The sequence below is a fragment of the Herpailurus yagouaroundi genome, unplaced genomic scaffold (genome assembly GCF_014898765.1).
Source record: "Herpailurus yagouaroundi ecotype Mexico unplaced genomic scaffold, PumYag 139, whole genome shotgun sequence".
NCBI lineage: Eukaryota > Metazoa > Chordata > Mammalia > Carnivora > Felidae > Herpailurus > Herpailurus yagouaroundi.
Window position 1 is genome coordinate 5,117,347 of NW_024412394.1, and position 27,965 is coordinate 5,145,311.

At 41.0% G+C, this 27,965-nt stretch overlaps 1 protein-coding gene across 4 annotated transcripts in view; it reads right to left on the minus strand.

Moving 5' to 3' along the window:
- Nucleotides 1-27,965, minus strand: part of BTBD9 (BTB domain containing 9) — a 417,923-nt gene that overhangs the window by 124,543 nt on the left and 265,415 nt on the right. For all 4 annotated transcript variants that reach the window (XM_040473393.1, XM_040473392.1, XM_040473394.1 and 1 more), the window contains one exon: nucleotides 19,799-19,908. In XM_040473393.1, the coding sequence (XP_040329327.1) occupies nucleotides 19,799-19,908 (110 nt within the window). The remainder of the gene's footprint in view (nucleotides 1-19,798; nucleotides 19,909-27,965) is intronic.

Genomic DNA, 27,965 nt, shown 5'->3' on the forward strand with positions numbered 1-27,965 from the left:
AAGAAAGAAAGAAAGAAAGAAAGAAAGAAAGAAAGAAAGAAAGAAAGAAAGAAAATAGGTATAAATATTCTAAAATAAATATTAACCAACACCAAATCCAATTACTTAGAAAATACATTATGTCCAAGTAGCAATTATCTTAGGAATGCAAGTAGGGGTCATCATCAGAGCATCTATCATTTCAATGGATTAAAGAAAAAAAAAAAAAAGCCTCTGAGTGATTCTGAGCAAAAGGGTGTTCCAATGGGCTCACCCTGCCTGGAGTGTGAGAACAGTGGGAAGGACTAGAGAGGATGCAGGCAGAGCCAGGGGCAGAAACATTACGCAGCAATTGGAGGGATGGTGGTGGCTTGCACTGGGGGGGTAGCAGCAGCAGTGGCAAGAAACTCACTAGGAATGCAAGAAGTGCAAATTGAACAACACTATGACCTTAGGGCCATCAGGTCACTGTAAGGGCAAAGAATAGAACACCCACCTTGTATGTGGGTTAAGGGGATGGGGAGGAAAAGCGCTCTCATGCACTCCTGGTGCTGGGAATGTGAACCAGCAGCAGCCATACAGGAAGGCAATCTGGCAGCAAGGGGCAGAATGAAAGCCGTGTGCTTTAGTGCTCAAGGATCATACTTTGCATACAGGTCCCAGAGAAATCCCCATGCAGATACAAAGGAGATAGATACAAGGACATTCGTCACAGGGCTGTTTTTGAGAGCAGGAATCTGGAGGCAACCTAGGTATCCATCACAATGGGGAATGAATGAGTAAAACAGGTAAGAGAATAACTGCCTACCTTACAAGACTGTTGAGAGGGTTAAATGATTTTACATAAGAGCTTAGATAGCGTCTGGCAAAAAGTAGGACTATATAAGTTTGTTAATATATTTATAATTATTATGATGGAATGCTAAGTCTCATTAAGAAGCAATGATACATAGGTCTTAAAAACATAGTATTCCTTGAGAAAAGTATGAAAATGAATAAGATTTATAGCATACGAACATTTTTGAAGATGAAAACACATATACAAGACATGCCAATGTTATAGATTTTACAAATATAAGTGCATATTAAGGATATAGCCAAACATGCTCAAGATGATGTCACAGAGAAGGAGAACAGAAGCAGGGTTCAAAGCAAAGAAGAAACACAAATTTAAAAAAAGGCCTTGCTTGGAACACCGAGGATGATGTATTAATGCCCTGAGGTATATGATTAACACAATTATCTACACCCAAAGGATGCTTATTTAAAAACAAAACAAAAAAGAAACAGATCAGTCGGTTAGTTTTTTCATTTTATAGCTGAGAATTCTGAGTCTCAGAGAGATGCTGTCTTATATTACATGGCAAATCGGCAGCAGAGTGGGAACCAGAATTTGGGCTAATCTTCTGGTCCTCAGAATGCAGCACACCATTCTGTCCATCCATCCATTCAATAAACATTTATTGAGTATTGGGATTCCACGTGCTGGGAATATAGCAGTGAACAAAACAGACACGGTCCCTTCTATTATCAAACCACGTGAATAAAATGTATCATTGCAAATGAAACGAAGAGCTTCTGAAGGGAAAAAAATCCATACCTATTAGCATCATACAAAGGTAGAGGGTCAGTTAAAACTTTTCTTAAGAAGTAACATTTAAACTGAAATTTAAAGGATCAATAGGAGGTTACCTAGATAAAGGGGGTGAGGTGTAATGGGGGGAGGGTAAGGGACATTCCGGAGAGAATGCCAAGTGCAAGGCCCCGTGGTCAGAGAATGCCCTGTCCGTTCTGGGAATGAAGAGAAGGCTTGCGGCTTGAACAGCAGAAGGCTAGATGGGAAGTGGTATAAGCTGAAGCAAGTATGCAGGCTCCAGATTACACACGGGTTCACAAACCACGGTGAAGACTGAATTTTGTCTTAAGAGGAACGGGAAGGCTCTGGGTGACTCTGGGCAAAGGAGTGCTCCATGGGGGGGAAGGACTGGAGAGGATGCGGGACCCTGCTGAGTAGCCAGCCATGACAGCAGTGCTAGCGCCAGTGGTGGCTCGCACTCGGATGTAGTGGCCGTGGGGGCAAGAAGGGAATACATTTGACATTTGGAATGCAGCATCGATATAAGTTATTTCTATAATATAAAAATATCTCTGATGATACATGTTTTAGTGTGCTTCCACAGCTCGCTGAGGTTTTACTGAGGTGTGCTTCCAGTTTTTAACAACCAGCAACCACTGAACATTCATCAAAGGATCACTGGGAAAAAGTCTGATAATGCTCCTGGGGCAACTGGCTCCTTGGTTTTGAGCAAGAAGGAAGGAAACGGGGCTCTAAGCTCTTCCCTAAACTATCGTTTGCCACCAAAGACCATTGCTCTGTCAGCCGGCTTCGCTGGCCATTAGCAAAGCAGTAGCTGCCCAGTTAGGACGGGGGTGCAGCGTCTGCCTCCGGCAGGCACAAGGGCCGCCTGGGGTGCCTATAGTCCTGAAGTTAGAACTCAATCAATTCATCTTTAATATTTTACAGAATCATTTCCTGAAGATTCTAATTTGAACATCTAACACCTTCTGCACTTTTACATCTCACTTGAGCCCCTCATTTTCACACTCCGCTTTATTGCCATTTTAGTTGATTTCAACACAGCTTCATGGAAAACAACTTCACCAACGACCATTGCCTGTCATTATGAGGGCAGGATTGAAGTAATCCCCTGCTTCAGTACTGGGTGGTTTTTATGATAATTTTACCACAGGTAATGTTGTGATTTTAAGTACATTTCTCTCTTGTAGCACTGTACCAGTTCCTGTCTTTAAAAAGCTAAGTATCGAATGCAGCTATAAAAGAAACATACCCATCTTCACAATATTAACGAGCCAATAAATTCAAAAAGATTGCTGCGTCCCGGACTGGCTCACCTACCAGGCACCCAGTATCATGCAATCACTTAATTTTACTCAAATCAGTGACACACCCAAGCCCTGTTACACTGAATTATGAGGCAGGAAAAGGCCATCAGGTTTAGAGGTCCCCTCCCAAAACATTTTATACAGCAGCCTGCTCCAACAGCTTCCAAATCCCAAGGATTTCATTTGATTCACAGAAGCACGGCCCTCGCGTTGCTATTTTAATAAATAAGGAATACCGTAAGGCCCCAAAGGCTATTGGAATTTTTCCTTCCAATTCCCTCCTCTCATTTTTAAACATCTTTCTTGAGGTATAATTGACACACAGACCATTTCACATATTTGAAATGTAGAATTTGATGAGTTAGACATATGTGCACACCCATGAAACTATGAGCATAATCAAGATAACAAACCTTTCCATCATCCTCGAAAGCTTCCTCATGCCCCTCCGTAATCCCTCCCCCAGCCCCAGAGGACTGTGAATCTGCTTTCTGTTACTATATGTGAATTTGTATGATCTAGAATTGCTTGTAAGTGGAATTATACAGTATATCTTCTTTTTTTTTGTTTGTTTGGCATCTTTCATCTAGATTCTCAGGGACTCCTGGTTTACTCGACAGAATCATCATCAGGTGAATCACTATACTTCACAAAGAAATTCCCCTACCTAACCCAGAAATAGGACTTAATTTAGTGGGCTATATTTGGGAGCACGTGGGGTCCTGTGGTGCCTGGAGGGCACTGGTGCTGGCCCTATCCACCCTGCCTTGTCTCTCTCTTAGGATAGGCAGTGTGGAAATAGCTTTATTTGAAAAAGAAACATTAATATTTTTTTCTGATCATAAAAGTAGCACATATTCACTGAAGAAAATATGTAAATGCAGAGAATATAATTAAAAAATTAAAATTGCCTACAATCTCATCATCCAGATAACCTCGATTAACATTTTGATGTTCTTCTTATTGTCCTGTTATAACAAGGGCTGTTTTCATGAACTGTTATAGACTGAATTGTGTCCCGTACCCTGCAAATTCATAATGTGAAGGGGTAACCCCACTAACCTAGAACGTGACTGTATTTGGAGATAGGACCTTTAAAGAGATAATCAAGATTAAATAAGGGTGGAAACCTGCTCCAACAGGCCCCATGTCCTCATCAGAAGAGGAAGAGACGTCAGGGATGGGAGTGCATGCTGAAAAACCCACATGAAGACACAGTGAGAAGACAGGTATCAGCAGGCCAAGGAGAGAGGCCTCAGGACCAACCTAACCTGCCGACACCTTGATCTTGGACTTCCAACCTCTACAATTGGGAGAAAGTAAACATCTGTTGTTTAAGCCTCCCAGGCTCTGGTATTTTTTTATGGCAGCCCTAGCAAATTAATATAGGCATATATAAAAATACATATACTATCTTTAAAATACTGGCATCTTGTTTCTGATTCTGTGTCTCCCTCTCTCTCTGCCCCTCCCCCGTTCATGCTCTGTCTCTCTCTGTCCCAAAAAAATAAATAAACGTTAAAAAAAAATTTTTTTTTTAAAAATAAAAAATAAAATACTGGCATCAGTTTGGCTATAAAGATGGCATCCTGCTTCTACTTTATATTACGAGCATTTCCCTATGTTATGAATGATTATATAGAAATTTTGATGTGTGAATGTGCCAGAATTTATTTCATTATGCCCCTATTGTTAGACATTGCAGTCTTTCCACTTTTTTGGTTATCATAAATATGACACTGCATTATACATTCACATAAAAGAAATGTTCTTCCTGAATATTTCCTTAGGATAAATTACTAAAGTAGTAGATTGAGGGGGTATTTTTAAGACACTTCATTTATTGCTAAACTGCCTTCAAGAAAACTTACACGTTTCTCCACAGTATGACACTGCCCATATCGTGACAGCCTCACTCATACGAAGTATTTTCATTTAAAATATTTTTGCCAACAGGATTTTGAAATGAAACTTGACAAGCTGATTTTCAAGTTCATTGGAAAAGAAAATCCGAAAGAATAGCCCAGAAAATTTAGAAAAAGAATAGCTATAAATGTGGATTTGCAATACTAGGCAGCAAAATAGATTATAAAGCTGCAGTTATTTAAATGATGTGTCACAGAATCTAGGATGGAGAGATCCAGGATACCTGCTATTTTAAATCAATGTGGGAAAGGATGAAATAATCAATAAAGGATTTCAGAACAAGTGGTCACGTATTTTATTTTTATTTATTTTTTTAAGTAGGCTTTATGCCCAACATGGGGCTTGAACTCACAACCGTGAGATCAAGAGTAACATGCTCTACTGACTGAGCCACCCAGGCGCCCCCAACTTGTCACATATTTTAGAAATAAAAGGGGAACCCCTTCCTCAGACCAAACACAGAATAAAACTTAAATGGATCGAAGAGCTAAATGCTACACACACACGTAGCAGTAAGACAACAAGAACGAGCCACTGACAACAGTGAAAGAGGAGCACATTTTTATATTTTGGGCTGAGGATGGAGTTTCGAAGCAAGCCACAAAATCCAGAAGCAAGAAAAGAAATGACTGACAGGTATGACTAAGTCAAAATAAAAAACTTCTGCACAACAAGGACATCACAAAGTTAAAATAACAGTGGGGGAGAAGATATTTGCAACATGTATAAAAGACAAAGAATGATTATCCATAATCTACAAATTAATAATAAAAAACACAAGCAATCAAAAAAGAAGTTGAGAAAGAACATGAAGATATAATTCATAAAAAAAGTAGGAATGGCCAATAAACATAAAGATACTCAAGTTTAGCAATAACTAGGCTAATACGTGTTAAAATGGAAATATCTTATTTCACTGTATATATTTTTGTGTTTGTGTTTTGGTGAGAAATGATTGTATTACTCATGTAAATGAAAAATTTTAAATTAAAAATACTTGCCGATAAAAGAGGACAAAAATGGTATCTTAGTTTGTATTTCTTTGATTATTAGTGAGGCCACACTCTTGTCAAGTTTATTGACAATTACGCTTTTTCTTTCCTTTTTAATAAATTGCTGTTTGTGCACATTACCTGTTGGGAATTCATTTTTTTAAATGAATTTATTTTATTCATTTATTTTGAGAGAGAGAGAGAAAGGGACAGTGAGTGGGGAAGGAGCAGAGAGAGATTCCCAAGCAGGCTCCACACACTGTCAGCACAGAGCCCAATGCAGGGCTCAGAGCTCACGAACCGTGAGTTCATGCTCTGGGCCGAAGTCGGACGGTTAACTGACTGAGTCACACAGGTACCCTGGGAATCCACAACTTTTTTACTCGTTTGAAAGTACTTTCTTTATATTAAAGGTAATTCCTCATTTTCATGTATGCTGCAATTATTTTTTCCCAGTTTGTCAAAGACCTTTGAGCTCTATTTGTGCTTTCTGCCTTTGCTTTTGTGCCGAGGAAGTACCTCCTCAACCTTGAGCTCAGATAAATACTTATTAACAGCTCTCTGTGGTTCTTCTGGAGTAATATTATCTAACTCTTAACAGGAAACTATTTTGGTATACAGTATGTGGGGAAAATCTCAGGTGTTTTTAGTTACCAACTGCTGCAGCATTTACTATATTACCTTTCCTTTCTCAACTCATGGGAAATGTCATTTTTATCCTGCACTATATTCTTACATATGCTAAGATCTAATTCCGAGTTGGCTTAATTTATCTACCAGTTTATTCTTGCATTTAATGCCATACTACTGCAGTATGTAGTACTAATTTTAATACCTTGTTAATACTAGACCTCTCATTTCATTTTTTTTTTTTTCTGTTTTTGGGAAGGGATTTCCATGTATTTATTCTCTTGGAAAAATTCTTTTTAACTCAAAGTTTTTTGTTTTGTTTTGTTTTTAAAGCACAGTGGGATTCTGAGTAGTCCTGCAGGAAACTGGTAGATTAAGATGGGAAGAACCAAAATTTTTACTGCATTAAAGTTTTCATCCAGAAATACGTCTTTCCATTATTCAGTGTTTCTTAAAGACTTATAGTTTTAAATTAGAACATGTGGATTTATTAATTTTATTCCTTGGTAGGTATTTGTTGTTTGTGAGGGGGAGAAAAGTTTAAAAATTCTGGCAGATCTTCCTGGCATGCTCCCCTCATAATCTGCAGTTACGGCTCCCACCTTTGCTTTCCTGACCCTGCTCCCATCTCTAAAGGCGTAAGAGGGGTTTGGAGATGGCTGATCCTTGGTCACAGGGCTAGGGATGGACTGATGTATGGCTCATGGGCTGTTACTGGTGTTTGGCAGTTTTCAATGCTATTATGAATGGAATTTCGGAATTTCCCTCATTATATTTTCCCTGGGTTGTTTTTGTTTTTGTTTTGAGAACACTTTATTTGTATTTATTATTGTGACTGGCTACATTCCTCAGAGTTCTTGTTAGTTCTAGTAATTTTTCAGTTCATTTCCTTGGATGTCTTACCATATCTCATCTGCAGATAATGGTATTTGGTCCCTTTTCCTCAATATTTATCACACCTATTTGTGTTCTTCCCCGGGTCCCCTCACCAGAACTTTCAGACGTATCAATGTTAAATAACAGCGGTAATCAGGGCCCCTTCATGGGCATGCAACCAGTGCTCTCAGACAGGCCCTGCACTCAGAAGCGACCCGCCATGAGTTTAACGCTCTATTGTATTGGTCTTAAAATTCTTAATAATCTTATCTCTGAATTTACGTTTATAGTCTGATGGAACTATGGAGCAAGCCTATGAATACAGGAGATACGCAACATGTGTGTCCACAGTTACCTGCTGCCCCATGAGTACAGAATTCCAGTGAACCCACACACCATATAGGTGCTGAATGAGACTCAAAGCAAGGACGACGTAAACACACTGTGTGACTGAGTGAGTGAGGCTGCTGACAGCCTAGAGAAGCCACAATTCCCCAAGGTAGAACTTGCCTCCAAGGGAGAAAGAAGGCAACAGTGTTCCAAGAAGCACTAATGACCAAGGAACTGCATTCTGTCTTTTTTCACTCCTGTTTCCCTATTATAGCCAAATATTTATGCTGGTAGTAATAAGATAAAAAAGGAAGGGAAAGATCAGGCAACCCATAGTTCCTTTCCCCCTCAGTCCTTCCTTATTAAGGAGGCTTACCGATTAAGCCAAGGGTGGAGAGTTTTTATGGAATGTCTGTGAATTAAGAAGTGAAATAAAAAAATTCAGTTTTGTGCAGAATTTCTACTGTTCTGGTAAGAACTAAACACATACACATGAGCTACCAAATGTGAACTGTAAAATTTTGGTTCCACACATAAGATAAATGCTCTTTTATCTGCATTTAAAACCACCAATACATGGGGCGCCTGAGTGGCTCAGTTGGTTGAGCATCCGACTTCTGCTCAGGTCATGATCTCTCGGCCAGTGAGTTCGAGCCCCGGGTCGGGCTCTGTGCTGACAGCTCAGAGCCTGGAGCCTGTTTCAGATTCTGTGTCTCCCTCTCTCTCTGACCCTCTCCCATTCATACTCTGTCTCTCTCTCTGTCTGTCTCAAAAATAAATAAACGTTAAAAAAATTTTTTTAAAAATAAATAAAACCACCAATACATAATATAAAGATGAATGATAAAATTTGTGCTATAATTTAAAAGTTTATTTTTTCAGGGCACCTGGGTGGCTCAGCTGGTTAGGCGTCCGACTCCTGATTTAGGCTCAGGTCATGATGTCACAGTCATTAGCTTGAGCCCTGCACTGGGCTTCACACTGAGCATGGAGTCTGCTTAAGATTTGCGCTCTCTCTCTCTGTGTCTCTCTCCCTCCCTCCCTCCCTCTGCCCCTCTCCCCTGCTCATGCTCTCTCTCTCTCAGAAAAAGTTTAAATTTTCTTTACTTCGAATGACATTAAATGGCAAAAAGAAACATCATGCCAACCCAGATGTGCCATGGCTTAGGTAGCAAAGGTGGCTCCCGCTGGGTCTGAGTGTCACCAGCCCCTCCCCGTGGAGACTGCTGCAGTAGGCCATCCTCTGTTCCCCTGTAACCCTGTGCCATCGAAGGCTGTGATCCAAAATGCCAATATGTCGGAGGCGATACAACAGGGCTTGGTGTTGAAATGGAACATGGAGAAAGCCATTGTAGCTCATATTAAGAAGGAGTTTGACAAGAAGTAGCTCCTCTCCCCCACCTGGTAGTGCATCCTAGGGAGGAACCTGGCTAGTTATGTGACACATGAAACCAAACGCTTTAAGCCACTTCTGTCTGGGTCAGGTGGCCATTATGCTGCCCAATATGTGGGCTATGTCACACACCCAGTGACCCATCTAAAAACAAGGACCACAGCCTATTCCAAATACCAGAGACTGAAATCTTCAGCCTCGCCTTAGGGATCACCTCAATCTTTGCCCCTTTATTGTGTTCTTTTGTACAGGGCATTCTCCACAGGAATCTGCTGTGGTCATAAAACAATTAGCAAAATGGCTCACATTCTATTTATTTTCTATTCCATACCTCTGCCCCATGTTTTTTTCTCCTGAAAATCCATTCCTTTCAAAAAAATAAATCTGTTGTTGAAACACACACACACACACACACACACACACACACACACACACACACACACCACGCCAAGCAGAAAGATTGCAAAAGAAAGGAAAAACATTTTTTTCAAAGTGCCTTTAAAGAAGACATACAAATGGCCAATGAACATATGAAAAGATGCTCAATATCACTAATTATCAGGGAAATGCAAATGAAAACCATAGTGTGATACCACCTTACACCTGTCAGAATGGCTAGAATAAAAAAGATAAGAAATAACAAGTGTTGGGGGCACTTGGGTGACTCAGTCAGTTAAGTGACCAATATTTGATTTCAGCTCAGGTCATGACCCCACGTTTCACGAGATCGAGCCCTATGTCGGGCTCTGCACTGTTAAGTGAAATAAGGCAGAGAAAGACAAATACCATATTATTTCACTCATGTGGAATTTAAGAAATAAATGAACACATGAAGAAAAAAAGGGAACAAAAACATAGACTTATGCAGAGAATGAACTCCCCTTGCCAGAGGGGAGGTGGATGGAAGGATGGGTGAAATAAGTAAGGGGATTAAGTGTAAAATTAATGTGATGAACATAGAGTAATGTGCAGAAAGAGAAAAGGGAAAAAAGTACCTTTAATAGCATTTTGCCTGTTCTTTGAACAGGGGTTCCATGTTTTCATTTTGCCTTCTGCCTTGCAAATTATATAGCTGGTCCTGGGAATTATAATGGGTATTTTTGTTTGTTTGTTTGTTTGTTTGTTTGTTTGTTTTAGGCTTTATTAGAATCACCTCTGATTAAGCCTCACTATTTATAAAATGGGTCACTACTGAATTGTTATTGATAGTAAAATACTGGAAACACCTACATGCCTATCAAAGGGGACTGTTTAAATAAATTACAGGACCTCTATTTAATGGAATACTGCACAAATGTAAAAATCAAAAGCATGAGAAAGCTCTATGTATACTGGTAAGGGAAGATCGCCAAGAAACACGAATTGAAAAAAATGTATGAGAATATGTGCTACGATTTTTAATAAAAAGGGGGAAATAAGCATATATATTTGTATTATCTATTTAAATATTAAATTAGGGGCGCCTGGGTGGCTCAGTCAGTTGAGCATCCAACTTGGGCTCAAGTCATGATCTCACGGTTTGTGAGTTCAAGCCCTGCGTTGGGCTCTGTGCTGACAGCTCAGAGCCTGGAGCCTGCTTTGGATTCTGTGTCTCCCTCTCTCTCTGCCCCTCCCCCACTTGTGCTGTGTCTCTGTCTCTCTCTCTCAAAAATAAATCAAATGTAAAAAAAAAAATTTTAATATTAAATTAAAAAACTACCTACTAGGTTTGGGGTAGAGGCCTGCACTAGGGACTAGACCAACAAAATTAGATTTTATACCCCCTTGACCACTGGAACATCCTTCATAGTAGGTGCCAGAGAAACACCCTGCCTATTTACAACGTGGCTATTCTTAATGCTAGTTTGAGGGAGAACCATGGTTTGTGAGAAAGTGATACCATTGCATAATGTTGGATTTATGCTCCATGATGTCCTATTTAAGACAATTTGTGCATGTTTATATTAACCTGGATGAACGGACACACACACACACACACACACACACACCCCACTATACCACTGTTACAAACAAGGGGATATATTAAGTAGGATCCAAAAAAATCAATCCTGTAAATTACAGAAACAAATTCTGTAAAATTAGAGCAATAAAATCCTTTTCAGGTTGTCTTTATTCTCAAACAAAACACCACCACCACCAGAAACAAAATATAGGTATAAAGGAAAATGAAACTTCCATGTGCACCAAGGACCACACACTAGACTGAGAATCCTAAATGATTATGAGTAAGTTGCTTTCTAACCATTCCTTCGCCCTCTGCCCAACGTTAAGAACTGGAGCCCATTCCACTGGCGAACACAGGCTCACTAGGGAAGTAGGCAAACTGTGTTACATTCTGTAGGCATTACTGTGGGGCATTTACTTTATCTGAGTTTGTTTTTAAACTCTAAGATCCTGTAAGAAGACAGTGCTTAACCTTCTCCTCAGGAAGGTTGAGAGACCACAACTAACTTAACTCTTACTCCAACCCTTTGACCAGATGCAAGGTGGTCCACTGGAATGGGCACTGGCTTTGAAGAAGGTCAGAGATAGACAGGCCTTTGCACACACTGATCATTTTCCGTGATTTTCCCCTGACCCTCCACTTTCTGACTTCGTTCAGGGACTGACCCATTCGTCACCTCCACTGGGGGCTCTTCCCTGACACCATCCCCAACTCAGGTTGGGTGCCCCCATTCCAGTGTTCCTATAGCATCTGCTGAAATCTCCCAATAGATGAACTATTTTACTGTGTTGTCACCTTCTATTTAAGTGTCTTTCTCCTCCATTAGCTCACACGATCCTCCAAGGCAGAAACTACACCTCTGTATTTTTCAATCCCTAGTGCCTAAGATATACTTGGCAGCCTCTTAATAAATGTCTGCTTAATGCCAAGTAATTTACAGTAGATAAAGAAGTTAAGCTTCACTGACAATTAGAACCAGCTTTAATATCTGGTTAGAGAAATAGGCTGGGAAAAGCATAGCCTCTTGGTCTAGACTAGTCCACACTCAGTAGTGTCATTTTAGGAAACCATATGCATTAAGGTCTTTAGGGCCCCTCTGCCACCTCCTGCAAGCTTGCTTCGATGCCACATTCTAACACGTTCACCCCCTAGTGAACTCTCCCACCCCCAAATCTCTGTTTTTGCTCCAGAGTACACTTATTATTTAAACACAGTTGCAAAGCACAGAAGTCATATTCTTAGTTCAGTGGATGCCAAAAGCCCTTCGCAGCACAGATTTGTAACTGTTTATTTCCCCAGGAACTTAACAGAATTCTAAACACACTGTTACAATTTCAAAATACTTTCAGATGACAGTAGCAACTATAGACAACCTATTTCTATTTCCTGCTTCCAGCTCTTCTGAGCGCACTGAGCATCAGCCATTTTTGCTGCTATGTGAATTAGCACTTTTGTAGTGCTCTATACTATTTATTGAATTCTTCAGGGCCCAGCTCAAAATACCATTAAAAATTTTTAATATTTATTCATTTTTTTGAGAGAGAGAGACAGAGAGTAAATGGAGGAGGGGCAGAGAGAGAGAGGGAGACACAGAATCCGAAGCAGGTTCCAGGCTCCAAGCTGTCAGCACAGAGCCCAACGTAGGGCTCGAATCCACACACCATGAGACCCTGACCTGAGCTGAAGTCAGACGCTCAACCGACTGAGCTACCCAGGCACCCCTCAGAATACTACTATTCTTCAAGAAGCCTTCTCTTACCAGGCAAGAAAATATCTCTACTCCTTCAGAGCCCAACTAAATACTCTCAGAGTATCTCGGAGGCTAACGTTCCCCCAAACCACATCTCCCAAGCTTGCCAGCTTGGTTTTTGGTGAAGTTCTGCCAGTAGAAGAAACCAGTGAGAGAGCAGAAAGTGGGAGGAAGAAAGGAAATGTTTCTATCTGCTTCTGGTGGCAGATGAGCACAGGCTCCCATGTTCCTGTGCAGACAGCACGATTCCATGGTGGCAGTGGCGGTGGCAGGAAGTGCTCCCAGAGCTTCAGAAACAGAACTCCTGTATTTGGGTTGCCCTACATCAATTACTAACAAGAAACTAGAGCAAAAGAGCCACTGGTCCTCATGGATACGAACCGGCAGACACAGAAGTAACCCTTAAAGGCCTAAAGCTGGTAATGGAAGCTTCTTGTTCTTTGGAAGGGTTAAAGGACCTTGAATTTTGAGCCTAGGGCTCCATGCTCTAGCCTACTATCTCTTTCTTAAGCTGCGGTAGAGCCGAAGATAAGGATGGAGAGGGACTTATGACAGCTTATGTTTCCCAGAAGAAGTAGGAGACCTTAAGAAGGGAAACTAGACTCATGTAATGCTAAATACCACAGTCTAATATCAGTGTAAAGTGTTTACTGCTCCCCCAAGTCTTACTAAAAGCATATTCTCTATTCATCTACAAGACTCATAAGAAGAGAAGAGCTATTTAAAAAAGAAAAAATGCAAATGGCCCTTAGACATACGAAAAGATGCTCAATTTCTCTCAAAAGAGAAACGTAGTTAAAAGCGCACGAAGACACCATTTCTCACCTAGCAAACTGGCAACAAGCCAGAAGCGTGATACTACTACCCTCCTCTGGCAAAGCTGTGGGGAAACAGACATTCTCCTATACTGCCAATGAGAACGTCAAAATAGTATAATCCCTGTGGAGGTGATTTTGGCAACACCTTGCAAAATTAAACATGCATTTACCCTCTGACCACGTAATCCCCTTTCTAGGAATCTAGCCCAAGGACAGAGTCGGAAAACCAGGAAAAGACTTCTACCCAAGGCAATAGCACAATTTGTAGGGGAAGACAGAAAGCAACCCAAATGGTTCATCAACAGAGAACTAGTTGAACAAATAAACTACAGTACATCTATTCTAATGACTACCATGCAGCTAGAAAAAGGAATGCGTCGTATCCTTCTATATAGCTAGTTTTGGGAGGAGTGTTAAGTACAAAAAGGCAAGCCACAGAAAGAAAGTATGAATAGCACACAGTGTGCTACCAATTATCAAAGAATATTGACGAGGATACAAAATATAAATTATATGTAGTATAACATAATAAAATATATTGGTTTATTTATTTTTCATCATTTAAAATAGAAGGATAACCTAAAAAAACTCAAGGGTTTTGAAAAGAGATCACCTATAGGAGTAGAAGGGACAGGAACAGAAGCTAGATTTCTTTAAATACAGCTTCTTTGCAGACTTCACTTTGGAACTGTGTATATAGTTTACACGGTTATAAAACAAAACAAAAAATCTTTAAAGGCAATTGCCAAACACTGAAAGCAAAATGGAGTAAATGAATCCAACTGTATACTGAAACAGTGGCATGACCACACAGAGAATTATTTTAGATGACGTTATAACACAGTAATTTTAATATATATCTCTAGTGGGATATACCCTAAGGGCCTCAAAAATAATTGCAAAAATCTTAAACTATTTTCAGTAACCATATGGTAGCAATGATACTGTAATTCTGAGGCTGTTTTGTATGTGCTGGGGACAAAGCGAATGAATTATTGTGCTGTATCACTGGTAACCAAGATTTTTAGTATGGGAAAAAGGAGCTGCAAGACGAAAGGCTAAGCAAAAACTTTGCGTACTGAATTTTAACCAGATGTGTCAGCATGCACTCATGATATATTTAACCTGTCAAATATATGATAAACAAATAAAGAAATGTGCACGCATTTCCTAGTTCCATCCACTGGAAAGACCCAGAAATAGTGACCATCCCAGCAGCAAGGGCTTAGACTGAGGTTTCCAAATGTCATTTCCCACTGAAAGGAAGCAGGGCTTCTTGCAGAAATGGCTGATTCCAGATCGGGGCAGGAACTGTGCAAAACGAACCCAGGATGTCACGTCCTGCCAGAAATCAAGGAATTATTAAGGACTATGGAGGCCATGTCAGAAGGACTCAAGAGCCAGTATGGAAAGGCTAAAGAAGGGACAACTTGAATGTCAATAACAGTAACTTCAAGTGATCAAAAGGTGTTCAATTTGTTTAATCCCATAAATTGAAAATGATGTGTATTCCTCTCCCTTCCCCTGCCAACAGTCCCCACCAACAATTCTCAGTGGCCCCATGTGTAAGATGGCAGGTAACCACCTACCTGAAAATGGCAAATACATAGAAAGGGTGTGACCTTTACCCTTCTTTTCCCTGGCAAATTGCATCTCAGAATTATCAACTAAGCGTCGAGGAAATTTTTCTCTTCCTAGCCACTAAATAAAGAAGGAAGGATACAATAAGAAAATAATCATTTTGCAATTCCAAATTATGAAATAATGAATCCAGGAAACAATCATGAATGAAGGGGAACATCCAAAAGAGAGAGACAATCAAAGATTTTCTGTGTTTCTTAATAAACATATATATACTACCACCTACACAGCATTTTTACAAAAAACAAAACAAAACCAACCCCCCCAGAACCTGAATCAGATTAAGTCTCTATCTAACTACTAAGTTACAAAAAATACCACAAAAAAAAAAAATGACAATGTTACCATGGGGATTTAATCACCCAAATCTAGCTGTTAGAAACTCTACAGGACAAAAACCTAGTTTCTTCAACAAATAAATTAATAGAGAGAAAAACAAGAGAGAAAGAGATGGACAGAAATGTGGAAGGAAACCTACAGATTTAAAGAGACTTAAGAGTCATACTGTTTATTGATAGTATGGACCTTATCTGAATTCTGATTTAAATAACCTGTAAAAGCACATAAACTCACTCTAGACTTTGATCCAATTAGGGGCATCTGAACACTGACTAGAAATATTTTTTTTAATGTTTTTTTGAGAGAGAGAGAGAGAGAGAGAGAGAGAGAGAGAGAGAGAGAGAGGCAAAGAGAGAGAATCCCAAGTAGGCTCCTCACTGTCAGCGCAGAACCTGACACAGGGCTCAAACTCATGAACCGTGAGGTCATGACCTGAGCCGAAATCAAGAGTCACTCTTGAACTGTAACTTTTTATGAGTATTAAATATCCTGGAGCACCTGGGTGGCTCAGTCGGGTGAGTGTCTGAGTTTTGATTTTGGTTCAGATCATGATCTCAAGATTTGTTGGTTTGAGCCCCCTGTTGGGCTCTGCACTGACAGCGTGGGGCCTGCTTGGGATTCTCTCTCTCTCTCTCTCTCTCTCTCTCTCTCTCTCTCTCTCTCTCTCTTTCTGCCCTCCCTCGCATGCTTGTGTGTGCACGCTCTCTCTCAAAATAAATAAATAAATAGGGGCACCTGGGTGGCTCAGTCGGTTGAGCGTCCGACTTCAGCTCAGGTCATGATCTCACAGTCTGTGAGTTTGAGCCCCGCGTCAGGCTCTGTGCTGACAGCTCAGAGCCTGGAGCCTGCTTCGGATTCTGTCTCTCTCTCTCTCTCTGCCCCTCCTCCACTCATGCTTGCGCTCTCTCTCTCTTTCTCTCTCTCTCTCAAAAAGTAAATAAAAATTAAAAATAAATAAATAAATAAACTTAAAAAACAATACAATAAAAAGTTACAGTTCAATTTGGGGATATTATAATGACATCGTCATTATGGGTACAAAAAAAGGGGGTCTTACTTTTTAGAGACAACATACTGAAATATTTATGTCTAAGATGATAAAATGTCTGGGACTGGTGTCAAAATAATATGACAGACAGGAAGTGGGCAGCAGACAGACAAAAGTAGGTTGTCTGTAAGTGAATTTAAATGCAAGATTAAATGAAAGGAAGCTTTGGCAATTATTATGAAAAAGTACAAGGACTTGGCAAATGCCATTGTGTATCACAAGGTGGAGTGCTAAGGCAAAGCAAATACCTTCTTTGGGAGGTTGAATGCTTGTAAAATAGTGGTCATATCTATTCTAATTATTCCTTCCATGCCTCACGGGTCAGAAGGTTAGAGTTCTATCAACACCTCCTAACAAAGAGGAGATGGTCATCACAGGCTGACCCTCGCAGGCGAGGACACATCCCAGCGCGATCCAGAAGCAGACACCAAATGAGAAGGGGTTGTGGGGCCAGCAGCCGATGAGCTGGGAGAGGCTGACACCAGATCTGGTCAGTGTGGTCGAGGTAGGGCCTGTTCCCAGGGATTTCCCCACAAATCTGCACAAGTGAAGATGTGTGAGGGATGGACATGCAAGAAACTCTCTGCTGGGAAACAGGTTTTAACCACACAAAGCTTACTTTTTCCTGGCATCATGGTATGTTGTAAGAAATGATCCTAAAATCTGATTAAAAGAAAAAACCAACACAAATATGTTTAAAGTAATCTTGAGGCCTACAAGGAGAGTACTGCCCCAATGGGAGTAGCGGAAACTATGAAACAAAGATCAGGAGCTGTGAAAGAGAGACGTTCTGAATCTTAAACCGTAAAAGGAGGGTCTGATACCCTACTAGTCATTCATGACGATATTATGTTACTTTTTACTTTTTTCCTCCCTGAAAGCCGGGAGTGTAGCAGTGGTTCTCAAGGAAGAAGTGTGTACTTCACAGGGCACAGGAAGGAGTAAATGGCAGGCAGCTCCATCTAGAAGTGACTCCAGATGATTCTGACGTACACTGTGCCCCCATTGGAGAACCACTCCCTCCCTTCTTGGAGGCCCCTGACGGGCGGCTGGCTGAGGCCTGCGTGCAGCCAAAATGCACCTGAGATCATCAATGTGGAAAGTTGGCCATTGCTATTTCAAACGCCCCTTTAAACTAAGCAGCGCTGCCATGTCAGACAAGGATAATGCAATCCCCCTGCACTCCCGTACGACTCACACCGCCTCCCTGTCTGCCCAGCGTGGGGACGGCTTGAGCTGTGAGGATGGCAGGAGGAGGGCCAGACGGGATCCCACCGCAGGCCATCCACCACCAAGTGCACGTACATACCTGCCAACCTGCCCCACTGCTCCCATTCAGTTGAGGGACGGTGACAGGCAGATGATTGCAGTGCTCTCTGCAGTCAAACTCATGAGCATCAGAGAAAAGGGCTCGAAGAAAAGTGTTTGACCAGAAACCAAACACACTTCCTGCATCTCTGCAATCTTCTTTCATCCCCTGACATGTCTGAGACCATTATGGCTTCTGATAATGCTGACTAGTTCGCTTTGGACAAAAAATGCAGACCAACAACAACATCCCTCACCACCACTGATCCTGAGTTTCATCCTGTAATGGATTCTCATGCCACACAGATCTGCTTCTTGGATAATTACTGTGTCCACAAACCTGTTCTTCCTCCAATAAGAAGGGGAGACTGATTGAAGTAGAGGGTGCCTGCTATGCAGCATGTTCAAGAACGCAGTGCACGGGGTCGAGATGGGTGGCCAAGTGGTGTGCACGCCAGGACTAGGAAGGTTGGTTGGGTTTCTAAGATCCTTCTCGGTAAGGACACCCCTAACTACACAATCACATGCACAGTGGGGCCCACATATAACAGAACATGGGTAGCAGGTGAAAACATGCGCCCTCCTTGCAACCATTCATCACCACAATTCCATACAGCCCACAGAATTAAAAGCCTTAACAATACCAGGAAATGTTTCAGCATTGTTGACTTTCAAATTACTTACAAGTCGCCACAATGATTAACATTTGTATTTAATATTAAAAGTTACATGCACAACAAAGGTAATACCAAATTATTTATCTTAGTTGAGCCCTAAATGTTCTCTACACATTGGAATAATTTCTACTCCTGCTACACTATTAATATTAGTCTTCCAAACTTCCCTAAGTAAAGGATTACATTTAGGACACAGCAGGTATTAAGGAAATTTAGACTTAGGACCTTCCCAAGAGTTAGGAAACATTTACAAGTTACACTCATCTTTCCTGTTCTGGTCATCACCATGTTTTCAGGACGTGTGTCCGTATGTTACGTCCCAGATGGAGGGGACCTCAGAAGGAGAGAAGACGTGGATCCCTTTATAAAGGCACAGAATTCTATTTTAGAAATAGCAAGGCAAGGGCACCTGAACGTACAGAGTCCCTTTCCAAAGAAGCTGCAGTAAAGACACAGATCTGAGGCACTAGTCAGTCAAACTAGGATCTCTGCAGCACGTGTATAAAAAGCCAGGGGCATGGCTCGCGCTATCTAGGGTGCCAAGACCTGGGATGGGCTGTAAACAATGCCACGCTAAGTATTATCTAAAACAAAAACAAAACACAACAGAACACAACCAAATAGCAACTAAAAATACTCTTCTGAAAGATCAGTCAGACAGTATTTCCCACAAGATAACCTGACTTTCACAATGACAATTCAGTTACTCCGGTCTTATTTAAATTACAGGCAGGCATTTTCTGGACGTGAGCTTGGCTAAACAGTGCAAACATGGACTGATGTGTCCATGAAAAGAAGATACTCTCACAGTGAGCACAGCATTCATATCCAATTAAAGGCCAAAATGCTTCCATAGCCTTGGAAAGCATGAGCGTTGGATCAATATTCTACAGACTTCCTCCGTGATCCTACCTACCATTAAAAATAGAAAAGCCTTTGGTGTAAAAGGCTTTGCCTGACTATCATAAGCATTCCTCACATAGCAAGTCTGAATGCATCACTAGAACATTATCAATTCTTAACTCCTAGTGCAATATTTATATTTTTTAAGGTTATTATTATTTTGACTACTTCTAAAAATATAAGACTTCTTCTATATTACTCAGCCATAAGGCATTCAAATCAACCAATTTTTAGTCAAAAGCTGATTAAGAGGTGGGTTAAGATGAGTTAATGAGATAGCAAAATATTTGAAGATAAAATATCTAAGCATATATACAAAAATGTAATTGTGATACTTACCTATCAGCCCCTTCTCAAGAGTGAAGGTTTTGTTTGTAAACATACATTCAAAAGCCACAATGTGAAAAATCTTGTTCACTGTGTTGTGAGTCCCAACTATTCGAATATACCTGGGGGTAAAAAGAAAATCTGTTGAAGAAAACAAGCTTCTATCACAACCAATCCAGAGACAACAGAATAAAGTACATTTTGTACACATACAGTGTGCTAGGACTGAAGCAGACTTTGAACTTGACTTCAGACCCTCTACCTGCTCCTTAGGGCTAGCTCCAACTGAGCCTAGAAGAATTACGGCAAAACTAGGGACATACCACTTTCCAGAGAACTAAGCAGAACTTAGATTTGATTTACCTAGAAATTCAGACCAGGTGCTGTTCAAGCTCAACCCCTGAATGTCAGTATAATTGCATGTCCATGAGGCATTTACACTGGAGAATAACGAACCGCTTCTACCTTCGTCTTGTGGTTAGGAATGTGCCTGTGCACAGGTGCACAAACACTCGCAAAATCAAATGTTTTCCAACTCAAGGAAAGATTTCAGCCATTGGAGGCAAATGCATGAAATCAATATTGCCTTCTTGTGTAAAAGACAGATCCACCGAAACTGTTCACAGTTTCTTATATTTCAACACTGCTCCTAGATCCTTGTAGAAAGTTAACCCTATATACTTACGCCAGACCCCACCCCACCCCACTTGACTGCTGGGGAGCCTTTTCCTGACCAGAGGAAGTGATCCACAGAGGTGACCCAGCCTGCTCGGCAGTCTCCCTCCTGGCCACATGGATCTGGCATCCGGACACAGTGCAGAGTTTCATGGGGCAGTCCTTGAGCATCCCGGCCTGCTCACCCTCTGCGTCTCCCTGGAGGCTTCACCTCCGACAAACAAGCATTAACCTTGGAGTGACTTGTTCCTTTCACTCTCCAAAGGGACCCGCCAGTTCACAGGTTAATGAACAGACAAACTCATTCTTCTGAGTGTCACACAAATCCCTGGGGAATGTGCCACACACTGTCTTACCGGGATTCAAAGGAAGAACCAGGAAAAATAACTAGATTAAGTGATAGCACTCTCCCAAATTATGAGCTATGCACTCTGAAGGATGGGGCATATTAAATGAACACATTTCAATTAGGCGATGACAGACCGGGCAAGGTTTTAGTAATATCCTTCCTCTGCTGTGTAAAACAACCTTCGACTTAGATGATATAATTTTACTTCTGAGTTAATCGCTGTTCACTAATTCGGTAATTCCCTTACATTTCTCATCACTCCAAGTTAACTGTATAATGTAAATGCCAATTTAAAATATTCACATTAAGGAGACTGTATTTGGGGTTTTTATCTCATAAGCTATCTTCCCTCCTGTTCCTTCAAGCATGAATCTCACAGCATTCCCAGTACACCTCATTTAGCCATCTGCTCCTTGACATGAGCTGGCCACTCATCTTCATAACCCATATGAATGCTATCTCCCGGGCATGCCCACTGCAGGGAGACACCATCCTTCCTGTGTGGAGAGTCACCACAACTGCTGCACTCATCAGAGCCCTCTGGCTAAGCAGGAGGCTGGCCCCGATCTGTTCCCTCGAGCCCTCAAGGCAGATAGAAGGTACTGATGTTACTGGGTTTGGGTGGGTAGGTGAGGTTCGTGTAAAATAAGTTCTAAGTGGTCTGTGTAGAACAGGAATTGTGCTGTTCTCTACTGCTGGTGGTGACAGGTCTCTACGGACTTTCTGGAAGGGAAGGGGTGTGTTAAGCCTGGAACAGTGGCCTGGATCTAATTTTGTCCATTTCCTTAAAACTGCAGGAACTCAAACAGCATAGCACTTTCAGGTGCTCATGGTCGTGACAGCCTGAGTGCTGCTGTCTGCAACCTTGGAGGGAATGGAGGGAATGGAGGGAATGTGGTTTGGGGAATTTGATCAGATCACTTTCCTGTTCCCTAGGTTGAGTCTCCACCACAGGAGAGGCAGCTCTCCTAACATTGTACAAGGTAGAGGAGCCAGGAAATGACAGATAGATCAGAGCCTTCCTCGTTGGCAGTTCTTAAGGTTAAGACTCCACGCTGACCTAAGGGAATGCAGTAATGTCCCCCCCACCCCTTCTTTTTAAAACATTACATGGTACCATGTTCTCCAACTTTAGATAAACTTAACCCTGGTGCAAATACCAAAAATAAGAGAAAATATACAACCTCTCCCTCCCTCCCTCATCTTCCAATTGTAAGACACTGCAAACAAAAGACTGTCCTGGAATACATTTTACAGCTTTAATGATGGTGCTTATGATAACAAACAAGATAATGTATATGGTTCGAAGAGCACTGAGAGATGCCTCCAGATAGAAAGTTCTATATAAATGAAGATAATGATATCTCTGCCGCATAATCCTCAGGTCAAATTAGCAATTCGCCACTGTACATCACACTTCTTGATTAGCCTGTTACACGTAATGCTCATAACAAGTTTAATTATTCTGGTTCTACAATACTTTCAAAGTCTCCACAAAATTATAGCATAATTCACAAAAATGGCATGAAGTCCTTATTCAAATACATTAAAAAAAAAAAAAAAAAAAACGGTAACCAAGTCACAAGAAAAACACCACACTCCTCTTTCTCAGCAGGGTGTTGTTTAGCACAGGACTCTGTTCTTCACTAAAGGTCTGTGCTAGAAGGTGGGAAACAGGCTTCCACTAATCCCCCAACTTCAGTGACTGGCAGGGGTACCTGGAGCTCTACACTGAGAACTCAGAGGCCTGGACCCATGAGCAGTGCCTAGAGGGAGAGGGACCAGCACAGGTACCATCTCTGATGACAAGCATGTTTCTTTCATGGTGCTCACAATGGAGCATCCCTGAGGCAGAAGAGAAGTTATTACCTGCACTATTGAAAGTCCAAGGGATGGGGATAGGAGAGGGTCCAGTCTCTCTTTCTTTTTCTTTTTTTTTTTTTTTGAAAAACAAAGCCAGACTTGCTTCTGGGTCATAACACCTAAACAGGAGTGGATATCACATTTTCTCTGCCACAAAAGATTTTGAATAAGGGGCAGAGCTTAAGATTAATTTTTTCTCCTTTCGGCATCTCTCCAAAGCACAGTCAGACTCTGATTTAACCTGATAATAAGGGCAGTGGCAGCTAGTGACTTCATCAGTGTGCAGAGAGGAGCACTGCTGAAAAATCTCGCAGCCGGCCTTTGTTCTCTCAGAGATCCTCAACAGCAGCTCAGACAGTTGGAAGATAATTAAAACTTAAACAGCTCTGAGAAAGGCACATATGCAACAGATTGGCCATTTCTGAGGGGGATGAATGCTGTCCACGTGAGCCCTCATGTAACCGTCTGTTTCTAATGTGCTCCTCCCTTCCCCGGGTTAGTTGCCTCCTCGTCCCCGACGGGGGCAGGATCCCGGAACACAGTTCACAACAGGATGTTTCGAGGGAGAAGTTTCCAGAAGCTATAATATTGTGGGTGAAAAGAGATTCTTTCTTCTTTAATGAAATGAAACCTAAAGACTCCAAGGAGAGCACTCTAAAATTGAAAGGCACTATGGAGTTTTGAAGAGTGTGCTTTCGAGTCTAACAGGACTACAGTTGTCGCCCAGCCGCGTCACTTAATTAGTTCTGTCACTTTGGGCAAAAAACCAAAAACCAAAAACCAAAAACCAAAACGCCTTAAACCTTTTGAACTTCAGTTTTCTTCTCTATAAAATGTGGTCTGTAACACACACCTTATAAGATATTTAAATGAGGTTAAGAACTTAAAGTGTTTAATGCAGCGCTCGGCATTAATCAGAAATTCGAAGAGTAGAGATCACTGGATGCAAAACATCTTGGTTTGGACCCCGAGAACGCTGATTGTCTGGAAAAGTGTCCCTAGCTGTGGCTGTTAAGAAGGTTCATCTAGGAGGAGGCAGGCCCACCCAGGGGCAGACTTCAAGAACACAGGCTGGCACTCGCTCTTCCTCTTAGGGCACCACAGCAGAGGCACTGAGGCCACAGCAGTACACATTCCAGCTGCAAATGACCTGGCCCTACGGCATTTCATTCTTCAAGTGTCTAGTCCCCAGAAAAGTCTATTTAAAATGTTCTTGACCTGAGTCAGCTTTACATGAAGAAGCAAGCCAAGAATCTTTTGCCCATATTGAGTCTAGTTACCCAAGCCCACAGAAGAGTTTCGTTTCTGTGCAAACTCTAGAAGTTTGGAGTTTTAATTCATTAAGGAAAACACATTAGCATTTCCTAACAGAGAGACATCATAATACTGTGTCCTAGTGGAATTTTGCTTTGGAGATTCACTGCATTCCCTACCAGTTCTGGGAATGTACAGATTCCTATTCCTAACCTATTGTTCTATCATTTCTTGTCAGGGTGCTACCAGATTGGATTTCTAAGTCACATACATCTTTAACATACTAAGGGAAGTACAGAAAAGTAGAAAGTATAGAAAAATAGCAACTTGTACATTCCCACTCTAAATCCTTTGGTATTCTCTAGTCTTCAGTTCTGGTGGACCACAAGCCCACCTGAGGTTACAGTTAACCCTTAACCTTTGCCTCTAGTTACAGGATCACCCACGTCTGTACTGAGTGGGTTCTGCTACCAGATAAAATTGAATTCAGTAAGAAATAGTTAAATGAGCTCTCAAGGGAACACCTGAAGCCAAAATCCATCAGAATTCTATTCTTTGGTAAACAAAGTTTTATTCTCGAGGTGAACTTCATACCCTTGGGTTAAACACAGAGTCTTGAGGAAACTAGATTCAGCCTGAGACTGTAACGCAAGAAGGGCTCCTTAACATTTTGGCTCTTCCTCTGAGCTAGCCAGAGAACTGTGCTGCGGCCAGATGCAGCCATCTAGCGAGAACCTTAGCTCCACATTTGCTAGGGACTTGCAACTGTGTGGGGTTTGGATTCATCACTTCTAAGACTTCCTGTCTGACTTTTCCTTTCAAGGAGGTGCTAAGAATGTACATAAATAAATAATTCTCTGACCCAAGAAGCAGGTAATGTCTGCAGGTCTCTCCAGTATGGTATTCTCTTCCAGTTCTGTGTACGGTGTTAGTGTTCTTATAATCAAACCGCAGACTGGAGGGGGAAGTGACTTCAGGTCTTGTTGCTAAGGCAGCAAGTGGAAAACAGTTTACTGCCAGAATGACAAAAAGCTTCTAGAAAAAGCAGGTTGCAACAGAAAAGATTTGTTACTCTTAGAAAACCTTCCCTCTGGCTGATCTGTGGAGCTATAGATTCTCCTCTACTGACTTCAGCAAAGGGCCCCAGCAGCATTTGCTTATTTGGGAGAGGAAGAATTATTGAAAGGTTAAAGAGTCTGGGTCCAGAGTTAGCCTAATCAGAGGCTACCCTCTCAGAGAGCAGCCCCCGTGCTGTCTGACCATAAGGCCTGCAGAGGGAGCGATCATGTCCCAGCACCTCCACTATCCAACTTGAAGGGCAAATGAAAGAAGTCATCTTGGTTTCCCGAGAAAATTGATGCTGTATCGAATCAAGTGTGCAGAAAGGATGAGATGGGTAAATATTACTAACACATCGTAGCCCGGTGCTACCAAAATACACAGTCATTTCAACATTAGAGATAAATATTTAAGTGTTGTTTTTTTATTTGGAAAAAAAGTGGATTTTCAACAGTAGGCCTTCTCCCCACCCCCAAATATGTAGAACTTATCCTGTCATAATAATACACGTTCAACTCATGTAATTATATTTGGAATTAATATCACAAAAAGAACTTAATTATAATATTTACATAAATCCTGTGAAAATGATATAATACATAACATTTAACTTCCTGATTGCACATTAACCAGTCAACAGTCCTTGTAGGGATATGGGGTAAATCTGCTATTAACAAAGATTTAAGAAACACCTACTAGGTGCAAGAAATTGTGCTAAGCACTGTAAGGAATGGACCCAAACGACAGGACACACACCTTCATCTGAAGAAGGTTATAGTGCAGTTCAGAAGGCAAGACTAAAACACATTAGTAGTAGGGGTCAAGAGAAAAACATAAGAGCTTCTTATCTATTCATACATGGTGAAGAGGTTAGCCAACTCTTATAACACTGAAGTTAGAACTATGAACTTTAAAAGTCTTCTCTGTGAACTATTTTTGCTTCAAAGACCAAAACAAAACAAACGTGGCTAAAAGAAAAATAATCCTCAGACTCTCTCTCACATACACATACACACAAATGATCACTGACTCACCTGACAAGTATTAATTCAGTATTTACTATGTGCTAGGTACTGTTGCTGCATGTTGGGATATGGGATTGAACAATACAGATAAAATCTCTTCCCTGTGGAATATTTATTTCAGGGTCAGGGGACAGACAAGAAAAAAAAAAAAATCAAATAATTACCCGCTGGTTGATAGGTGATCTATTTAACACTGAACTTTATAGACAAACTTGCTAAACTGGAAGAATAAACAGTTATATAACGTCTCCCTGCAGGAATAAAAGGGTCAAATGGGAAGGCGCGACACTGAGCCTGAGAACACAGATACAGTGTAAATGAGTCTGATGTACAGACACAGTTCACCTATTACAGATATTTAGCAGGATACAGGCAAAAATCTAATTAAGTAGGCTTCTTAGGATCTGGAAAGAGGAACTGATTTGAATTTCATGCGAAGAAATGTCTTATTTATTTCATGGTTTAGTTTTCTTTTTATCTTTGCTTTTTTTTTTAGATTGTAATTTTCAGGGGATTATAAAGAGACAAAATGGGAAGTGGAAGATATAAAATGAAAAATGAATAAGGGAGACAGGGAGGGAGAGAAGGAGGGAGAAGAGAGAAGGGGGGTAAAGGGAGGGGTGGGGAGTGGAGAGGAGTGAGGGAGGGAGGGGAAGAGAGAGAGAGAGAGAGAGCATGAATAGGAATAAACCAATCCCTTCTTCTGTCTCTGTTATGTGCTGATGTGAACAAATCCCCATGTGGGAATACTGTTAACCAATTTTATTACTCAATAAAACACTGAAACCAACAAAAAGTATATTTTAAGAAATACAACTAAATTACCAAAAGTTCAACATTTGCATTTTTTCATTAACTTTTCTCCTCGCCCAAGATGCTGGGGGCCGGGGAGAGGATTTCACTACTTTTATCTTTTAAATGGCTGCATTATCTTTCTCAGTGTATCCAATAGGCTGTGCATCCCCACGAATGTAGACAAATGAGTCTAATGGAATTGTGCACTAGAGAAAAAGCAGAAGAAAATTAAATTTGTTAGTTTCCCTATGAATCTGTAAGAACTCATTTGGTGACCATGACCTGTAGCAAGCCTGCTTTAGGATCATGGTGGGTAAGGAAAGGTTCTCTTTTTTTAAATCTAAGACTATGGTAGGTATATGCAATTTATTACAACTTAAAATTTTAAGGGTCGGAGGAGCCCCCCCACCTGCCCCCGCCGCCTTTGTCCTTATAGAGAGAAGGAAGAGAGGTAAAGAGAAGGAGAAAGAATTTGCTGCTCCCCAAAGAAAAATCTAAGAATACTTCTAAGAATGTAAATATTTGACATACTGAGAAGATAAAAATTGCTCAAGACATTCAGAACAACAGAAGTGAAAACAAAGTCAAAGTCAAGAGAATAATAAAGAGATTATGGGGGTAAGGAAATTGCAGATCTTCACTCCAGACCCTTGAGAAACCAGCAGTGCAATTAAAATAAAAGCCAGCAACTTCTGAACACCTCCTATGTGCTACACTTTGCAATGCATTATTTCCTTTAACGGAAAACCCATACCCCACACACACATACCATCAGGCTGGAGATATCAAAGATCAGCAGAACCTATGTCCCCCAAAGCCTCTGAATTCTTTACATGCTATGCAAAGAAACCTGTGTTTCAGGCAGTAATAGTTCCTCAGAGAACTAAGTGAAACCCAGAAAAGTCCAACACTTGCCATATACTATCCCCAACTGCTTCGATGCTCACAGGAAATTTGAGGGGTGCTCCTTTGCCCATTGAGAAGTTCTAGACCTTTACCTAGAAAATGGATGAGGAGGAAAAGAAAAAAGTCCCAGAGGTTTACCTAGCACATTAGTTTGAGCATCAATATAACTATGTACAAACCTACCAACAAGAGGCAGAGAAATCAAAGTAAATAAAAATAAAACTACAGAAAACTTGGGAAGAATGCTCACCGC